Genomic DNA, 18326 nt, shown 5'->3' on the forward strand with positions numbered 1-18326 from the left:
CGTCTGCTTGAAAGACTTGTTCTCAAACATTACTCGCGTTATACGAAATCCCACTTTGGCAGTATCCGGTTGCTAAGCGTAGTGTTAGATGGATTTTTCTAGAAACTTCCACCGCGCTTACCCACTTTCTTCACAGTTCACTGGTGGCGGTCGTCAGTGGCATATCCACGACGCCAACCGCGACGGCTTTGAGAATTAACCACGCCGCACCTCCTTCCCAGGTACGCGACGGCACCATTCCACCCGCATTGCGTGACCGTGCTACAGCTATTTATTTCGTTTCTTCGCAAATCGTGGGTGCAAAATGCTTTTTTTTTTTCACGGTGTCGCTATTTTTGTTTTCCTAGAAACAATTTTGACAATGTTATAAACGACTATTTTTATAGATATCAGTTCGAGCAGGAAAAAAAATGGTCGAATTTTTTATTTTGTGGACAAAACTATATGTTGTAGGGGAAATTTCTACCTACAAGAAAGGTGAAAACCGTGGGTTGGGGGTGATTTTTTGTTATTGAGTTATGGCCGCGGTAGAAATTAGCGTTTTTCCCGATTTTTGGGGGTCGCCTGTTTGACTTAATGCTTGACTTCCGTGGTTTTTGCCTCTACATTATTTTATTTTTCTGTTACACTCTGTGGTACCATGAAGAGCTTTTAATGAATTAGAGTTATTCTAGAGACCTTAAAATATTTTAAGAAGTCGCCAAATTCACATGTTATGTCGATTTTTTATGAACTTTGACAGGTTGCTACCTGCGATCTACGTAAGTTATAATTATAATTTTTATGTCCACGAAAGCGAAAAAGAAACTGCATGTAAATATGTTAAATTCATTCAGTTGTTCTTTTTTATGCTTCAATATCATCATCTACAAATCGTAAAAATAGAAAAAGTTGTAAATGAAAACAATTTTATCAAGAACCCAATTTTTATTTTTTGTTTCGTTTTGTGCCATTGTAGAAAAAATAGTTCTTTAGTAAGATTAATTGTTTATTGAAAACAATTTTATCAAAAACCCAATTTTATTTTTGTTTTGTTTTGTGTCATTGTAGAAAAAGTACTTCTGTAGTAAGAATGATTGTTTATAAAACTAATATTTTTTTTTATTTCTTTAGCTTCTATTTACGCCCCAATATAATGAAATACGGGTTGGTATTTAGCTAGAAAAGCTGGCAACCTTGTGAACTTTGGACATCTCAGTGATTTTTAAAATCCATTGGTATATTTCTTGGCTGATATTTCCGCGAAGTTGTGCTCGCACGCATGTTTAGTTCAGCTTTACTTTATGTTTTTACCTTCTTCAAGAGCTCGCTCGTCTCCACCGCACGGCTCATGATTTCTGCCGGAGTCGGGAGGCCCCAAGTGGGGGCGAACGTGAACGCTGTAACTTTACATTTGATTATAGGGCTTCGCGTGGGAGGTCTGATGTCCTGGGCACGTCTGCTTTTGGGATCTCCACTTTCGAGGTGGTTTTGCTGAGTGCATAACTTCTCTGTCTCCGAATGTGCTCTGTATTGTTTATAGCCATGGATGGGCAGTATTTCAAATACAAGTATTTGAAATACGTATTTCAAATACTTTGTGTATTTTGCATTTGTATTTAATTACAAATTGGGTAATGTATTTTACGTGCGTATTTAAATACTAAAACGGGGGTATTTCAAATACAATTGTAATTAAATACAATTTTGTGGGCGAAAATACATTCCTCAAATTTATTCTCACGACTCATTTCGCTCATCCTAAGACGTGTCAGCAGGAAGAAAACTATGTTCTGCACCGAATGCAGTGTCTCAATCAAGCACAAGCGTTTAGTGACTTTGTGATTATGGTGCTAGTCCAGGACAAGAATAGTGACGGAAGCGACGTTCACAGGCAGACTGGCTAAATAAGTGCCTGTGACAACTTGTGATGCTTTCCAGCATGATTTCCATCCCTATTTTTGCCTGGAACATCCTAAATGCGCGGGTCGTCCAGATTTTTGTAACTTGTGCGAGTTGCAATAATAAAAAGTTTTCTATCTAGTGCTGCGCGTCTTGGTCGTCTCGGTTCTTTGTTGGTCTACACCAAGATGTAATCGACAAAAAAAGCTGCTTGAGGCTCTGTATTTTTTCACCTATTACGTCCAAGCTGATTAAATTTTTTTTTTGTGATTATATTTCTATTGTGTTAGTAGAGCCTCGCACACTAACTCCCGAGTGTGCGATGCAAAATTAAAATGAGATACCCCGAAACCCGTTGCAGGTGCCCTGAAGTCGCTGACACAAATTTTGAAGAATGTATTTGGAAAAGTATTTGGAGGAGACCAAATACATTTGGTTGTATTTGTATCTTGTATTTAAATGCTTTTATGGAGATGTAATTAGATTTGTAATTAAATACATTTTTGACGAAGTATTCCGTATTTGTATTTCGATACATATTTACGTGTATTTTGCCCATCCCTGTTTATAGCCAAGACTTGTTTTGTCTTTTGTATGTGGTTATTTTTGAGATGGTCATGTCTTAGTTTTGCTCGGAGCTTTTTTACTGATGCTAAGAACACCCTCAGGGATTGGTTGGCAAACTGGCCCCAGAATGCTCTAGCCCCAATATAAGCAACGGCCAGAAGCCCGCAGAGAACTTGACTCCTGGATAACAAGCCTTGAACATCACCCTTCTTCTGGAGTCCAACCAGCACGTCCGATCCCCTTCGGCTGTGGAGTTCGCCTGCTAACTTGCAAACTTGAAACCCCTCCACAGCCGCAGGGGAAGCCGCAAGGGCAGGTGAAGCCGCAAGAGGTTTGGAGTATTTCCTCCAAATTCTATTAACGAATTGTCCATTGCGTTTCAAAAGGGGTTATGTCATATTCGTGGTATAAACAGGTATATTTAAGCCGATTTGCTCAATGAGTTAGGAACAAAGAAACACAGTTTTCTTGGTGACAGTATGTCCACGCACTGGCGGTGAACTCACTGTTAGGAAGCAGGAACGACTATGAGGCAGTGTAAGTGAAAATCAACAGTTTTACGTAGCAAAAAACGTAATCACAATTTGACGTGACAATTAGATAAAAGAAGATGTTGCCCTGTGCATGACCACACACACAACTTTCTCTCTACCGCGTAGGACGAAGTACGACCAATACAACAACAAACAAAATGCTACTGAGACGCCTTTGGTCTACTTTGTTTCCTGCGTTTCAACATCCTCGCTACTGCCGTCCCTCTCAAACTCGCCGTGGCATTCAGCCCAGATCAGGCCTTCGCGCACAATATTAATGAAAAAAGTAATGGGTGCCCAAATCGTCCGCTCGTCTTACATTCGCGCCACGTTGCACGCCACGACAACCTACGGCCCCGGACAGATGCCCAGCGGTTGTGCTGGTCCCCACCCAACGAGAGAATTCAACATCGGAGCTCGAATTCTCGAGAGTTGTGTCACGGGCTCTTCCGGTTAGACGAAGGAATCCGTGGGGTCATGCGACATGCCCCGAGTTATAAATTGGCTCGGGTATGTTATGGCAAAACAGAACTCACAATTAGAGTGTTATCTTACTACTTAAAATAAAGAAAAAAAAAACAGTTTTGTTTTCTCACTTACACTGTTTCGTTTTTGTTCTAGTCGCGTCATAGTAAGTTCACCATTAGGACGTGGACATATCCCTTGAGTGCATGATATACCAATATATTTATAGAATCGCAGACACGCCCGAAATCTGTAATCTTGCCAGTTTTTCTTGCGAAATACAAACGGACGTTTCCCAATATTGGAGATTCAATCGAGGTCAAAAATACAAAATATTATATTAGTAAATTGTGATCCTCGGTAAAGAACTGTCTTTTCTAAGACGACGCAACAAATAAAAAATAAGAACACTGATTTATTTGTTTTTAATTCATATCCAACTTTATATTTTTTCCAGATTTTACGATTTTTAAGTGATGATATTCAAATAGATAATGAGAACAACTGAGGAGATTAATATTTTTATAAAAGTTGTTTTGCGCCTTCCATGGACATAAAATAATATATAGAACAGGGGTGGCCAAACCGCGGCTCGCGAGCCGCATGCGGCTCTTCGCTGGTCCAAGTGCGGCTCGCGGATCCCTAGTAAGGAGACCCCCCCCCCCCCCCCCCTTTCGCCCCTTTCCGCGTTTCCCCAGGATGAAAAAAAGGAAGGAATTCAGAATAAGGCACACTGCACCTGGCAGTTTGACAGCCTTGTACTCCCATACGTACAGTCGTACAGCCTTGTGCCCCCATACGTACAGTCAGACTCTAAAGAAAAGTTAAGTTTGCCCCCCCCTCCCCCCCCCCCCCCCCGCGGCTCTTAGAAGTTCCGTGGTTTTGTTTGCGGCTCTCAGGCCAGGCCGGCCTGGCCACCCCTGATATAGAATTTAAGTAGGTCGCAGACAGCAGCCTCTCAAAATTCATAAGTCGCGTTACCGGAAATGCTCCTGTCTTTTAGGTTCAATCTATTTCTAAACTCTCACCACTGTCCCGTATGCAGATTTTATTTAATAGAATCGCATCCTCTAGCTTTGACATTGTCTCAGATCTCTCAGTTTTTCGCCGGAACTTGGCAAGTCTAGTTGAAATTTGAAACTGTATTACATTTTGTGTGAAGTGAGCCCCCTATTTGTGGTCATGTTAATTTGTACCTTTGATGCTGTGCGTGTGTTGTTTCTTTTCATCTTGTGTGCGCCACTGTGAAGACTAGCGTGGTTGTTTTTGGGCACAGAAAATAAACATTATTTTATTATTATTATAAATATGCGACCATAGAGGTGAGTTTTACCATAACTTCAAGCATATGTAAAGGCCTTAGGAATATTTCAATAAATAAAGACCTCTTAACGGTACCCACCGTGTAAGGAATAAAAATGAAAATAACGTGAATGCAAAACCACGGGGGCAGAGTGGATCGAACATGCAACATTCGGCAGTCGGAAAAACGCTCATTTTCACCGTGGCCCCTTCTGCACTCCAGAAATCGGGAACAAAAGGTTTTCCGAACCTTCGACTTGTGCCATCCTTTTAGGTACATAACTCCCTGCAACACACATTTCTTTCATGAAAATTAAATGCTCCACGCTTTTTGCCTGCACCATTTCAGATAAAATGACCCATATACATTTTAGTTCAGTTGTATTACATCAGGGTGCTCGAAGAAGAGCATTTTACATTAGTGGGACAGTAGCTACAACATAACGTACACGACAATAAAAAAAAGCAGAAATTGATTAAATATAACTGTACACACTTCACAAAATGTTTTTACACATGGCACGAAATATCTTTTTATCAGTTTCATGGATAATGAGCGTGGGCAAATAGTTCCAGTCGGCAATGGTAAGGGAAAGCGGAGTGTTTTGAAGTTTGTTAGTTCTGAAAAAGGGAGGACGTTAAGAGAATAATCATGCGCTTGGAAATGTGAGATGGGTCTTGGAGGTGTAGCTGCGGAACTCATGGTGAATTCCGCTCGCAGATCTCGAGCGCTCCAAAAGCGCTCCATTTGGAGCGCGCATATTCCGCTCGCAGATCTGGCTCAAGTTGGTCATCTTCCGCTCGTCTCTGGCAGCGCCCGCTCCACGGAGCGCCCCAAACTCCGCCGAACTTGCTCTGCGGGATTTCACAGATCTCTCCGGAAATTGACAGAGCGGCCCACGTGATTTCCGTCTAAATCGGCGGTGCGCATGCGCGGCGAGGTTGGAGAGATCGGCGGGCCGGTCGGGCCACGATCGGGTCGTGGAGTTGGATCTGTTCGGGTGCGTCGGTTGTTTACTGTGGACTGTGACGGCTGGAACGCTTCTACCTCGCGTAGATCAGGGATAAAAAGCCGGGAATGTGGAGCGTGGCAAATCGTAAGCGCTGACATCTGTGATCACCGAGGAAAAACGTAAAAAAGAACGACAGAAAAGCCGGAGGCAGACGCAAGGTTAGGCCTATTCATTCTGCAGCCAGTGATTGTTTACCTTTTTACACTGCATTACATCGGCTTTTTCCCGTGAAATAAAGCAAGAAGTGGTTAGGCAACGACCGCGCAAGTGATGGTTTGTTACCTCTGTGTTTATTAAAGTCGTACTAGCAATCTGAACTCCACCGCTGGCAATCGCTGTCCGTGCCCCGCCGCTTCGAGGCGGCCGAAAGGTATGTGACGGTGCCGAACGCGGACGTCTTCGCTATTTGTGACATGGGCGCCGTGGTACGTATAATTCCGCCCGGCCTGTGTCGCGTGTTACTTCTGCAGCTAAGCAGTGACAGTCGTCACTGGTCGTCGGAAAGATCAGCCTGCTGAGGCGTTGGTGGGCTGGTCAAGTTCGAGCAGCGGCCATTTTGAACGGCGGAAGGAGAAGGGGAGGGGAGGGGTGTGGTGGAGGTCGCTCCAAAAATGCAAGTTTATCTTCCCCTCGTCGATACGGAGCGGGTCCCACGGAGTGGAATTTTGCCTCCCTCGCGGATTTTGGAAAGCGCTCCAGATCTACGAGTGGAATTCACCATCAGATAACGAAGAGTCTATTTCATGAAATAAGACATGACGGGCAATTTTGTTTTTACGGGTTAGTAAACTAGGTGTTTTTTTTTTTTTTTCAATAGCTGTGACACTTGAAGATATGGTTAGTCTCGAGTAATGTAACGTGATGCTTTATTCTGAACAAATTCAAGTTTGTTAATAATTCATGCTTGATGAGGAGACCAGATGATATAAACATATTCTAGATTCGAACTGACAAATGTTTTATATTTTGTGAGTTTTAGGGTCTTTGATGAGCTAAAAAGATTGCGTTTAATGAACCCTAGTGCTTTACATGCACACGGCACGGTGTTAATAATGTTGTCATTCCAAGTGAGGTCCTCCGCAAATATGAGTCCTACTGGTAAGTTCTTTTTCTGTCGGCGAGGTTGAGTGCATACTTTCTTAGTGAGGAAGAAGGTCGGCTGAGAAATGAGTCATATTTTGTCTTCATTGTGTCAAATTTTAGTTGCCATGTGTTGTACCAAAGTGAAATGATGTTAAGATCCTCTTGTAACAGTGCTTCATCTGAGTTAGTGATGCGACGATAAATAACACAGTCATCCGCAAAGTGCCTTTTGTGAGATTGTAAATATAGTGGGAGGTCTTATATATACTTCAAATAAAAGTGGTATCAACAGGCTTCTCTAAGGAACCCCCAATTTCACTGATGATTTAGTAGACTTTTGCAGCTTACGTAGCCTGCTTATGGTTAATGAGTACACTTTCAATCCATTGTATGATAACAGAATGAATGTTTAGCTATAAATCCGGAATCGAAGACTTTAGCAAAATCCGTGAAAATGGCATGAGTAGTTTTGAAAGAATCAATGATCTCGCAAATAGCGCAAAACCTTCGCTCTAATGAAATGCAGTTCGAGGGTGACATCATAGATGACTCCAGTGAGCTAATGTGTACTCTCGTTATAAGAAATCTGATGAGCTCTTTTCTAAGCAAACTAAAATGTGCGAACGGGCATTGAGGATACAAGGGTATTGACCGACGATCCTAGAAAACCTTCCTCCAGAGATCGCACACATCGTTCCAATACACGCGAACCTCCGTGAAGTTGTTGGCTGCCAGCAACATTGCAACAGGTGCATCCTTTGTGTATTTCCGCCACGTGTCGACGCCTGGCAGCTCAGGGGTGCTGCGTAAACAAATAAGACAATTAGGTAATATCGAATTCACCTAAAATACATCATTTAATTATTCGAAAGATGGATATAATTGATTTCATTGGTGGTGCTTTGACTAATTGTTGTACATGTTTTTAAATGCGGTATCGCATATATTTCATTAATATTAGGTGTCCAAACCCCAAAAAACAAGAAAATATTTCAATGGGCGATGTTGTTATCACCTCTGCAAAATAATTCAATCAATCTCATAAGTAACTTATTCTTGCCAATATTTGCCGAATTAGTTCGTATTCGCTTAAACGGTCGAAACTGGATTGCTGATTATTTTTTCTTGATACCAGATTCAGAATAAAATAGCAATCATTAGTCTAGAGCCGAGACATTACGCGCTCTTTTTTCTAAGAGATGTCATTAATAAAGGATGATTGTTCTCCACAACAATAAATTTTAATGCGATATATTTTTATAGCTTTAATAATTATCTTGCCCAGTTGATTTTATTTCGTGGTTAATAAGCAATGCATAATATATTATTAGGACAATTACAAATGTTATGTGTATTATTTGCTTAGGCTACTTGGCGTGTAAAGCGGTACAAACCGCTGCTCTTCTTAGTATCTATACGATATTTTAGTCACTGTTGATTAACAATGACCGCGAATTTGATTACTGATCTCTTTAAGCACCATCTTTAACTCACTGATACGTTACCTGGAGCGGATACCTCAAGGAAGTCGCATGTTAAAAGGTGGAGGAACTACGTTGAACCATATTTCTACTTCACGGAAGTTAATTGGTCGATGAATATACCAACCTACCCTGTTTTTGCGAATGATGCAAGCATTGTGACCACGTCCTCGCAGAGCTCCCTGTCTTCGTCTGTGTAGCCAGCATCGTCATTAAAGGGTAGCGCCAAAAAGTACGGAACGTCCGAGTAGTGAGGGGCGCGCACCCATGATGGAAGCCCATCCTTCTTTGATCTATGAGCAAAAATGTAAAAATAGACGGGGTTTCCTCTTGCTGAGTGCTTCTCGGCAGAGAACTGTGCAGGGCAGTTGAATGCTCTGTCCGACATGTAGTCTATATAAGCCCGCCTCAATCCTTCCTTATCTTCAGGAGGTACCTTGTCCTTATATTCTTCAAGCAGACTAGTGATGTCGGACTTGGTCCAGGACAGCACGGACCTGCGGAGTGCGTCATCAAGGCCGTCTTGCGCGATGTCTGCTAAGGATTCTGTCAATAGTTCTGGGGTGTGAGGAAACTGGAGCGACATGGCTCCTTCGTCCGTCGTCACTCCCATGAGGACCTCCACGTCTTGGAAGAAGCCACGGTCTATGGCAACCCTCGGGACTTTCGGAATAAATTGGTCGTTGTACGTAGGAAAGAAGCTGAATACCTTCGGCTTTGACACTTCGGTTGAGGCCAGGACCAATTCGTCCACCTTTTTTGACCGTAAGCACTGCAGAACTTGGTCGGGGTGGGACACGAGATCCCTGGCCGGTTCCGCACAACCAACCAGCTGAGCAACCTTGTTTCCCTTGATGATACTTTCGTGGGTACTGTCGAAAAAATCGATAGTGTACAGATTACCACTCATCATCACCGCTCTCTTGAAGAGCCCTTGGCTCATAGGTGATAAAATATGACTGTGAACGCTCATGCCTCCTACACTGTCGCCGAAGATAGTGACCATGGAAGGATCTCCTCCGAAGGCTTCGATGTTGTCGCGCACCCACTTCAGCGCCAGATTCTGGTCCAAGAGTCCCTGGTTACCAGGAGCATCTGGAGAGTTGGCGTTGAGAAAGCCCAGCACGCCCAGGCGATAGTTGATGGACACGACCACAAATCCCGTCTTGGCAGCCAAAACTGAACCGATGGAGTTCTTGTCAGACCCGCTACCAAAGCTGAAACCACCCCCGTGTATCCAGACAAGGACAGGGCTCTTCTGTGCACTTTTGGGCATCCATACATTCAGATGAAGGCAGTCTTCTGTGTGTGTCAGCGGTTTCTTTACGTCGCGGTTTTGCGGACAAACGCTGCCTCCTGTCGTAGCGTCGTAAGTTCCTTTCCAAGGCGAGCGAGGAACGGGCTCTTTGAACCGCAGATCTCCAGTTGGCGGTTCGGCGTACGGAATTCCCAAGTACTCTTCTATCACAATGTCTAGAACTTTCCGCCGGTTCCCTCTCAGCGTTCCAAGCTTTGTTTTTCTTTGTACATCATTGGCTTGACAGCATGCTGCGGTGAGAAGAAACGCAGTCCAGACTACGTTTATCTTCATTATAGTTTCTGAAATATGCAGAGGCGAAGTGTTGGTTAGAACTCTCATCTGTGATTGTTAGTATAACAATAAATTAAAAATGATGTGCAGTTCTCGCGAGCGCTGATATTTTGTATCCCGTATCAAGACTTCTGAATCTCCGAGGCGACAGATCTGAGTCTAGTGCGTAAGTTCAATCACTACACGGTTGAACATTGCGCAAGATCAGTAGTGAAATTTCACCTTAGGATGTTTGACCCTTGGAAATGCACAATCACTAATATATACTAGATTAATACTTATAAACTATTGTGGAAAGTATAATGTAAGTTTATTTCTTATTTACTAACAGTGAAATAAAACATGCATAAATATGAAGGTCTCAATAGTCAGGACTGGTCGAGAGGGATAGATCTTCATTGAAATTACAGTATAGGTAACTTAAAAATATCCTGAACGCACAATGGTACTATTGAGTATAGAGTGGAGTATACTTGCTATATATGAAAATATGCTTTTAAATGTACACAATGAGTACTTTTTTATTGTATTGCCTTCTACGAAGGGAATCCTAAATTGACAAAATTGTCACCTAAAAGTTGAAATGCATAGGGGCGAAGTAATGAAGCCAATTATTAGCATATGACGCCGTGATAGAAATAATGTAGAGTAAGAAACAATAATATCTTCTACCAATCCATTATTTGCGTTTAGGAACAACTGCCAAACCGAGGAAGGCCAGCGCTCTCGTTGTAGCTGGCTCATAAAATCTGAACACCGAAGCGTCTTCATATCTTTATGGCGAACGCAGTTTAATGTTAGCGTTTATGACACATCCTGTGTCCAAGCCGCTGTTGACTCCATAACTAAGAGAAATAGCTTCAAAGCAGAACACGAAGCCTTTGAAGGGAAATTACAAGAGTTGGTTTTGTCTACGTATTTGCTCTGAACGGACTCGTGGGTAGCATTCTTGTTTGTTTGAGGTGAGATTAGACCATATTATATTTTAAATGGCAGCTGGACAGTCCCGTATTGACGCTGGATAATAAAAACAAATATTATTATCTTATGAAACTGTCGCAAGAGATCATTCAATAAATACTAATTCCAAAAATGTACACAGTGAAGCTGAACATGATTTCGCGTTGTCCTGGCTGCTATAGTACGTTCTTCTTAATGAGTGAATTTAGTAACCTAGGAATCAAAATCACCGTTATTACATTTAGCATTATGAAATCTGTATATCAAATGTGACTGCATATGCCAACATAAATATTTGTTGTAAATACTGCCGTTTATAAAGAACAACCGTAACAGCGCACAACAAGTCAAACACTCGCAAACTCAGACACACCAAAAATATACAACTCGCCCAGTCAGCAGTCTTATCAGTGAAATATAAAATTTGTTCAATCAATTCAGTATCAGTGCTTCACTCGACAGCATTCTTATTGTAAATTACAAATTACTGCCGACTATTCACCACATTAGCTCCTCGTGCCAAACGTAAATGCATGAATCTAGACGCTGGCTCATAGCGGCAGCCGACGCAGCGGTAACGCTTCGCATCAACCTGTCAATGTCTTCTACTATTCTACTTTGCTCAAAGAAAACTTTAATAGCGCAGTTGAGTATAACGCCGGCCTCACTAAAGTTGCAGTGTGACTGCTTCATTTCTTTTAATGTTCAACACGAAATTTTTAATGACTTTGGTGTACCCTGCCCTTCTACGGAATCGCCCCTTCCTCTGTCGTCTATGTAATCTGCAAGTCAGATGATGGAAAACAATTTGACCGCATTACTAACTTCAGCAAATTAAAGTCATATCGCTAAAAACCCCACCGCAAAGCGCAAAAGCAAAAAGGGTTTCTTCGAAATCGATAAAAAAATTTACGCCGGCTAAAGACTGCTGCGTTGAAAGTCACATTTATCCCTAAAGCCTGACGCACTGGTAGCGCCTCTTCCCCAACCCCGCGTAAGATAATTTTAAAGGAGATGAGTGCGAGCCTACTGCGGTGATTAAAGCGCGGTTCAATTTTTTAGGGCGCCCTATTGTTTGAAGACCGCTGACTTTGCTGCGTTTCCATAGGATTTAAGCCTTTTTATTTTATTACTTTTTCTTCGGGTAAGTTCGCTCTTTGCAAATTTTATAGAAAAAATGCACCACCTGTGAGTAACGCTGCACAAAATCGTAGCGCGATAGATTAAGAAACCGAATTTTGCGGTCGATTTAAAGAACCTGGCCGATATTTGGGACACCCGGTAGAACGTGCGAATATGGCGTGCATATTATCTGCTCTTTACGCTTTTGTTTTCTGAAGCAGGCCAGCATTGCAATAAGCTTTCCCCGGAAGCCTATTTGTTCGGTACTGTTGAACTTACTTTATCTTCAGCGTCGACCTATCAACGCGAAGTGGGGCTCCTTCCTGTAGAAGTGGCGGCGGGACCTGGACTGTTACAGTGCGAGAAAGGCCGGCGCGCGTTCAACGCTAATCAGGAAGGTAGGACGCTTTATCGCGGCACATGCTGTCAAAGCTTTCTCTTAATCGCTATCGTTTCTCTTACGAACCCTGGCGTGGTCTTTCGCGTTATCTAGTTCTGTACCTTCCCCTACAGACCCACTGGAAGTAGTATAATATCTGTTTTGTGTAGCATATCAAGACTCGCTGTTCGGCAGTTGATGCATAATCTTTCAAGAATCTTGTAAGCAGGAACACAGACGCACACAAAGAACGGGACGCTGATAAGCTGGGTCTGTCATGCTGTCCCGAGGCTGTTGTATTTTTTTTTTTTAAGCTATTTGATTTAATGAATAAAACAACAACTTTGCACCGCTTTTGATTTGACTGCCCAACCGAATGCACCTTTTTGTGGTGGAGAATTAGCGCGGCAACTTTATTTAAACGGCAGTCAGAATGGATCTAAGGAATGATGGCTGGCCATAGTTTAGACGTTTGATGGGCTGGTTGTGTCCCTTTTATTTCTAGTTTGGGTGGGCTGTAGGTAAAATCAACCAACATACTCAGTCAAGTTATGAGGAATCAAGGAAAAGACTGCAACAAAATGTGTTGGCGCTCGTGTAGTAATGCAGCTGTTTAATATTTTCATCACTTCCGTGTTGTGACGCCTGGTAGCAAATCAGTGACATTAATTTTGACACCAGCACAAACTGTAGCCAACAAAGGACGAGATACTCCAGTGAGACGAGCTGGTTAATGAAAACATTATTCCGTCAATATGGCTAATTAGATATACCTCTTTAATTTTTTTTTTCTGATCTCTACTCGTCAACCTCGCCTTGCACAAAAAAAAACAACAAAAAAACACCACTATCGTGCCAGATTGTTTGGAGATGTTTTGACAAAAGTCAGGATTCTTCAGCTAAAAGCGAAAGTGCACAGGCGAGCTGGTTTCCGAAACATCATAATCCAATCCCAGAGAGATGGAGAACTATATATATAAATGTCGTCTTGTCCGCTCTTTTATTTTTTCATGTGCAGGGTAACGGTTTAGGTGGTAATGTTTCTTGAAATAACACTGGAAAATTCGGGTGCAGAAAAGGCCATCTATTGTTGTTTTTTTCTGACCAGCAATAGAAGGAAAAACTCGACCGAAATGGTTTAGTGAAATCTCTATGACAGTGCTAACCCGACCTTGTAGCAGTGCTGAACCTTAACATCACAGTTATAAAGAGAGATATTAGCTGACGATCTCAAGTACCGGCATGCAAATTACATGAGAGTTGAAAGGATACTCTTTATTTCAACTGCGGCGTTCTTCTTTGGAAACAAATACACTTTGCGGTGAACCGGAGTCGTTCACGTCCTTTTTGCGGTACAAACAGAACATTTTCGTCGCATGCTATCTCAAACTGCTATAACTAGAAAACGTATCTGTGTGACGTTTTGAATTCGTATTAAACAGAAAAACAAAAAATTGTAAACCACTATATTTTTTTTTTAATTTTTGCGTATGAGATATTGTGATCTCATACCTGTAAACCAAATGTCCCCTTTTTTAGTTTTTGTGTATGAGATACTGTGATCTCATGCCTATGACCGAAATGAATGCTTTACTGAACCTGAAGATTTCATATTAAAGCAACTGCAAAAAAATGTTCATGCTATAGCATGAATAAGTAGGGATTTTGGGTACATTGTTCTGATATCTCCAATAACGATATCCGATAACATACAATGGATGCACAAAGCAGTCAGCGGAGTGCCACGTATTGTTTTCGGGGGTACCGGAACGATCTACGAAAATTCCCTAATGTCAAAGTTCATTCTACAGCTGTAACACTTAGACACGTACGTATCTTGTTTTAAATATTTATTCTAGACCCACTGGTGCAATGAAGTAACACCGTCTTTTTTAGTGTTGATTCACAGTGAGGACAAAATGGTTTTTGACTATGATTCTACAGAAAACCTTCTTCCAGCGTTCACACACGTCGTTTCGATATGGGCGAACCTCCGTTAAGTTGTTGACTGCCAGAAACATTGAAGCCGGTGCTTCCTTTGTGTAACTCGGCCACATACTTACGCTTGGGCGCTGCGGGACGCTGCGTAAACAAATGAAACAAGTTCACAATATTCAATTCACCTAAAATATGTTGTGTAATTGATCAAAAACTGTATCCAATTGATTTTCTTGGTAAAGCTTTCGCATATGTGTTTTGTTCAGTGTGCGGAGAAACATATACACTTTATTAAAATTTAAAATGGTCAAAAACAAAGATAATATAGCGTCCCGTGGTTAAAACAATCTCTTGCGCATTCGCACTCTAGAGAGTTTCGTTTCAATTGTTTCAGTAGGTCGCTCGTAGTATATGAAGGTACCGACGGGTGCGGTGTGGTGTGTAAAAATATATAATGGGTGTTTCAGCGAATACTGAAAAACGTTCCTAAAATTAGTGTATTCCATGTAAAAATTCTAATTTTGTCGGTACCGCGTTTCCGGAGGTGGCGGACGTCAGAACATTCGCAATAATTACTAATTAGTTTGCTTATTAATTAAACTCAATAATTAACTTATTAATTAGGGAACATAAACATATCGTTTCAATTAAAGACTTTCTGAACCTCATCGTAAAAAACTAAATTAGTAGTTTTCAGAAAGACTGAGCACGTGCGATACGTAGTAGTGCGCTAGAGTTACCACTCGTGGAGCATGTGCAAGGCTGGGGCTCCGATAAAAGACGGAAAAATAGGGCGGGAGCCTTATCGCAAGCGCTAGCCTTGTACCTGCTGCGCGGGTGGTAATCTTAGCGCACTAGTACGCTTCTCACGCGCTCAAAGTCTTCCTGAAAATGACTGATTTAGTGGCTTCCGATGACGCTCAGCAAGTTCCTAAATGGAACCATATGTCTATTTTCACTAATTAAAAAGTTAATTAGTCATTTAAATTAACCAGCGAACTAATTAGTAAGTTTCACGCTTTTTCTAACGTTTGCCACCGCGAGTAATTCGGTCCCGAGAAAATTATATTTTTACCGCGAATGCACCCATCTTAGGAAGTTTGGTCATTCTTCGCTAAAACTTCCGGTATATAGTATTTCAATCTCTTTTCGTAAAAAAAAAAAAAAAAAAAATTAAAAATTGCTCACTGGACTGTTTAACTTGAAATATCTTTTTGGTGAGTGTAAACTAACTCCTCAATTAAGTTTTGTGTTAAAAAAAGCTCGAGGTACACCCGCCGGCAATATGAAGGTGAACGCCGGACCATCGACCGCTCCGTGCTATCAGTGCGATGAGGCGGCTGTCGTGGCGCCTCGCTGTATTATCGCGATAGGAAGGTGAACGCCGGACCGTCCACAGCTCCGTGCTATCAGCGCAATGACGTGACTGCCACGGCACCCGAGTCAATCCGTTGATAGCACGGTTGACGGCCCGGCGTTCACCTTCATATAGCGCACGACTGTACACTTCAGCATTTCTTATGAGTTGTGAATGCGAAAGCATGCAAGCCGCTCGTCTTCGCTATCTTTGTCGTCTGCTCGTCCGCTCCCTTTGTCTTCTGCTATGGTGCCTGGAACGCGTCTCCGACTGGTATGTTTACCGCGGCCAAAAAAGTGGTCCCTCGATTTCCGCCTGATGACGTCATAAAAGTGTCATGCTGTCGCCGGTCGCGACCCTGGCGGCGTCCCAACAGTTGTGGTACAAATAGCAGACGCCTATTCTGTTGCAGGTAGCTCTCCACTGCGACAGTTCACGGAAGTTAGAGCAGCCGGAAGTTGGGACGCCTGGGACGCCGTGACGACAGCGTCACTCGCGTTCCCTCGTGCTTTTCGCCAGCATTTCTACGGCCAACCGCCAGGATCGCGACAGGCAACAGCATGACACTCCGGCTTCTGTGACGTCATTTGTTGCCACTTTGGGACCACTTTTGATGTATGGCGGGATAGGACGCTAAACACACCAGTCGAGGACGCGATCCAGGCACCATACTTCTGCTGCGTACTAGCCCGCGCGCGCTTCGGGATCTCGGATGCCATGGCGCAGCGGCCAATGGGGGCACCGTTGACTCGCGCCAGCCAATGGAACCGAAGGCGAATCGCTCCTATTGGGATCGCGGAAACCAGGAGCCGTTTTCGCGCTTCAAACAGATGACATCAGCTCGCTCCATGAGACAGGTAATGCTTTCGCATGAAAAGTATAGGAATTATAACTGCGAGTTGGGTGAAAATTTATACCGTGGATTACGAAAAAAATCGCACAAGATGAGTGGCATACAGGATAGAGCGTTACTTTCAAGTAAAATGTATTAGCATGCACATATAAATATTGTAAAGACTGCACGTGCGCAAAGGGGATACACTTAGATTAAAAAGCCGTTTGTACGTCTTTATACTGCGAGCGATATACTCAAACAATTAACGGGTTTTTAGTCTAAGCGTATCCTCTTTGCGCGTGTGCCGCTTCGCTATTTTATGTGCATTCTAATAAATTTCAATAGAAAGTTGCGCCCCGTTCTTTTGCGCCACTGATTTTGTTTTTATTTTGTTTGCGTAATCCACAGTATGTATAGGAAATATAATGAATTAAGCTTGAGGCCAAAGGATGAAAAATCGTAAAGAAATACGTCACCTTACCCTGATTTTGCGAATGATGTAAGCATCGTAGCAATGTCCTTGCTGAACTTCTTGTCTTCGTCAGTGTAGCCAGCATCGTCGTTAACAGGTAGCGTCAAAATAATGGAACATCTGAGCAGTGAAGAGCGCGCATCCAAGGCGGAAAACCGTCATTCTATGATACAGGGGTGAAAATGGAAACATAAACAAGGCCGCCTCTTGCTGCATGCCTTTTGGCAAAGAACTGCGCAGGGAAGTTGAATGCCCTGTCCGACAGGTAGTCTACGTAAGCCCGTCTCAATATTTGTTTCCAGGAGGTACATTATAGTTATACTTTTGAAGCAAACTGGTTACGTCGGACTTAATCCAGGACAGCACCGACTTGGGGATTCCGTGTCCAAAGTTGTCCTGAGTGAGGTCCTCCAGTGATTCTTGCAAGAGTTCTGGGGCCTGAGACACCTGATGCGACCTAGCTACATCGTCGGCCGTCACTCCCGTGAGGATCTCAACGTCTTGGAAGAAGTCACGGCACATGAAACGCTCGGAGTAAATTGGTCGTGATACGACGGAGCGAAGTTGAAGCCATCTGTATCTTACGATTCTGTTGTAGCAAGGACCAATTCGTCAGCGTTCTTTACTTCACTGGGTTGGACGCGAGATCCCTTTCTGATTGCGCATAGCCAACGACCTCAACGAGCTTGTTTTTCTTAATGATAATATTGTGGGCACTATAGAAGAAATTGATGGTGTCCGTAAAACCACTAATTACAACTTCTCTCTTGAAAAACCCTTTGCTCATGGGCGATAAGACGGGCCTGTCAACCCTTATTCCTTCCGCACTACATCAGAAAATATTAACGATGGAAGGATCTCCTCCGAATGCATCGATGGCGTCTTGAGCCCATCTCAGTGCCAGGTTCTTGTCCAAGAGTCCTTGGTTAACAGGAGAGTCTGGAGGGCTGGGGTTGAGAAAGCCAATCATGCCCAGGACGTAGTTCGTGGACACAACACAAAGCCTGTCTTAGCTACCAGAAATAAGCCTGTGTAGCTGCCGTAATAGACACTGCCATATCTGAAACCACCTCCATGTATCCAGACGAGGACGGGGCTTTTCTGTGAATTTTGAGGCATCCAAACATTGAGGCGAAGACAGTCTTCTGTATATGTCAGTAGATTCTTCGTGACACGGTTTCTGAATGGCTGCTGGGGACAGGCACTGCCCCCAGCCGTCGCATCGTGAGTTCCTTTTCAAGGTGAGCGAGGTACCGGCTCTTTGAACCGTAGATTGCCATCTGGAGGTTGGGCGTATGGAATTTCCAAGTACTCTTGAATGCCAGTGTCTAGAACTTTCCGACAGTT

At 42.9% G+C, this 18326-nt stretch overlaps 1 protein-coding gene and 1 pseudogene across 1 annotated transcript; both read right to left on the reverse strand.

Annotated features, from left to right (window-relative positions):
* Positions 1-6557: 6557 nt before the first annotated feature.
* On the reverse strand, positions 6558-12489 carry LOC8042868 (acetylcholinesterase). Its single transcript, XM_029978311.4, has 3 exons — positions 12278-12489; positions 8457-9924; positions 6558-7646 (listed from the first exon to the last, which is right to left on the reverse strand). Exons 2-3 carry the CDS (start codon positions 9914-9916, stop codon positions 7505-7507), a joined length of 1602 nt encoding a protein of 533 aa, XP_029834171.3. The 5' UTR covers positions 9917-9924; positions 12278-12489; the 3' UTR covers positions 6558-7504.
* A 1780-nt stretch (positions 12490-14269) lies between these two features.
* On the reverse strand, positions 14270-18106 carry LOC115318626 (annotated as a pseudogene).
* Positions 18107-18326: the final 220 nt, after the last annotated feature.

Source organism: Ixodes scapularis, unplaced genomic scaffold (genome assembly GCF_016920785.2).
Source record: "Ixodes scapularis isolate PalLabHiFi unplaced genomic scaffold, ASM1692078v2 PGA_scaffold13__105_contigs__length_92229423, whole genome shotgun sequence".
NCBI lineage: Eukaryota > Metazoa > Arthropoda > Arachnida > Ixodida > Ixodidae > Ixodes > Ixodes scapularis.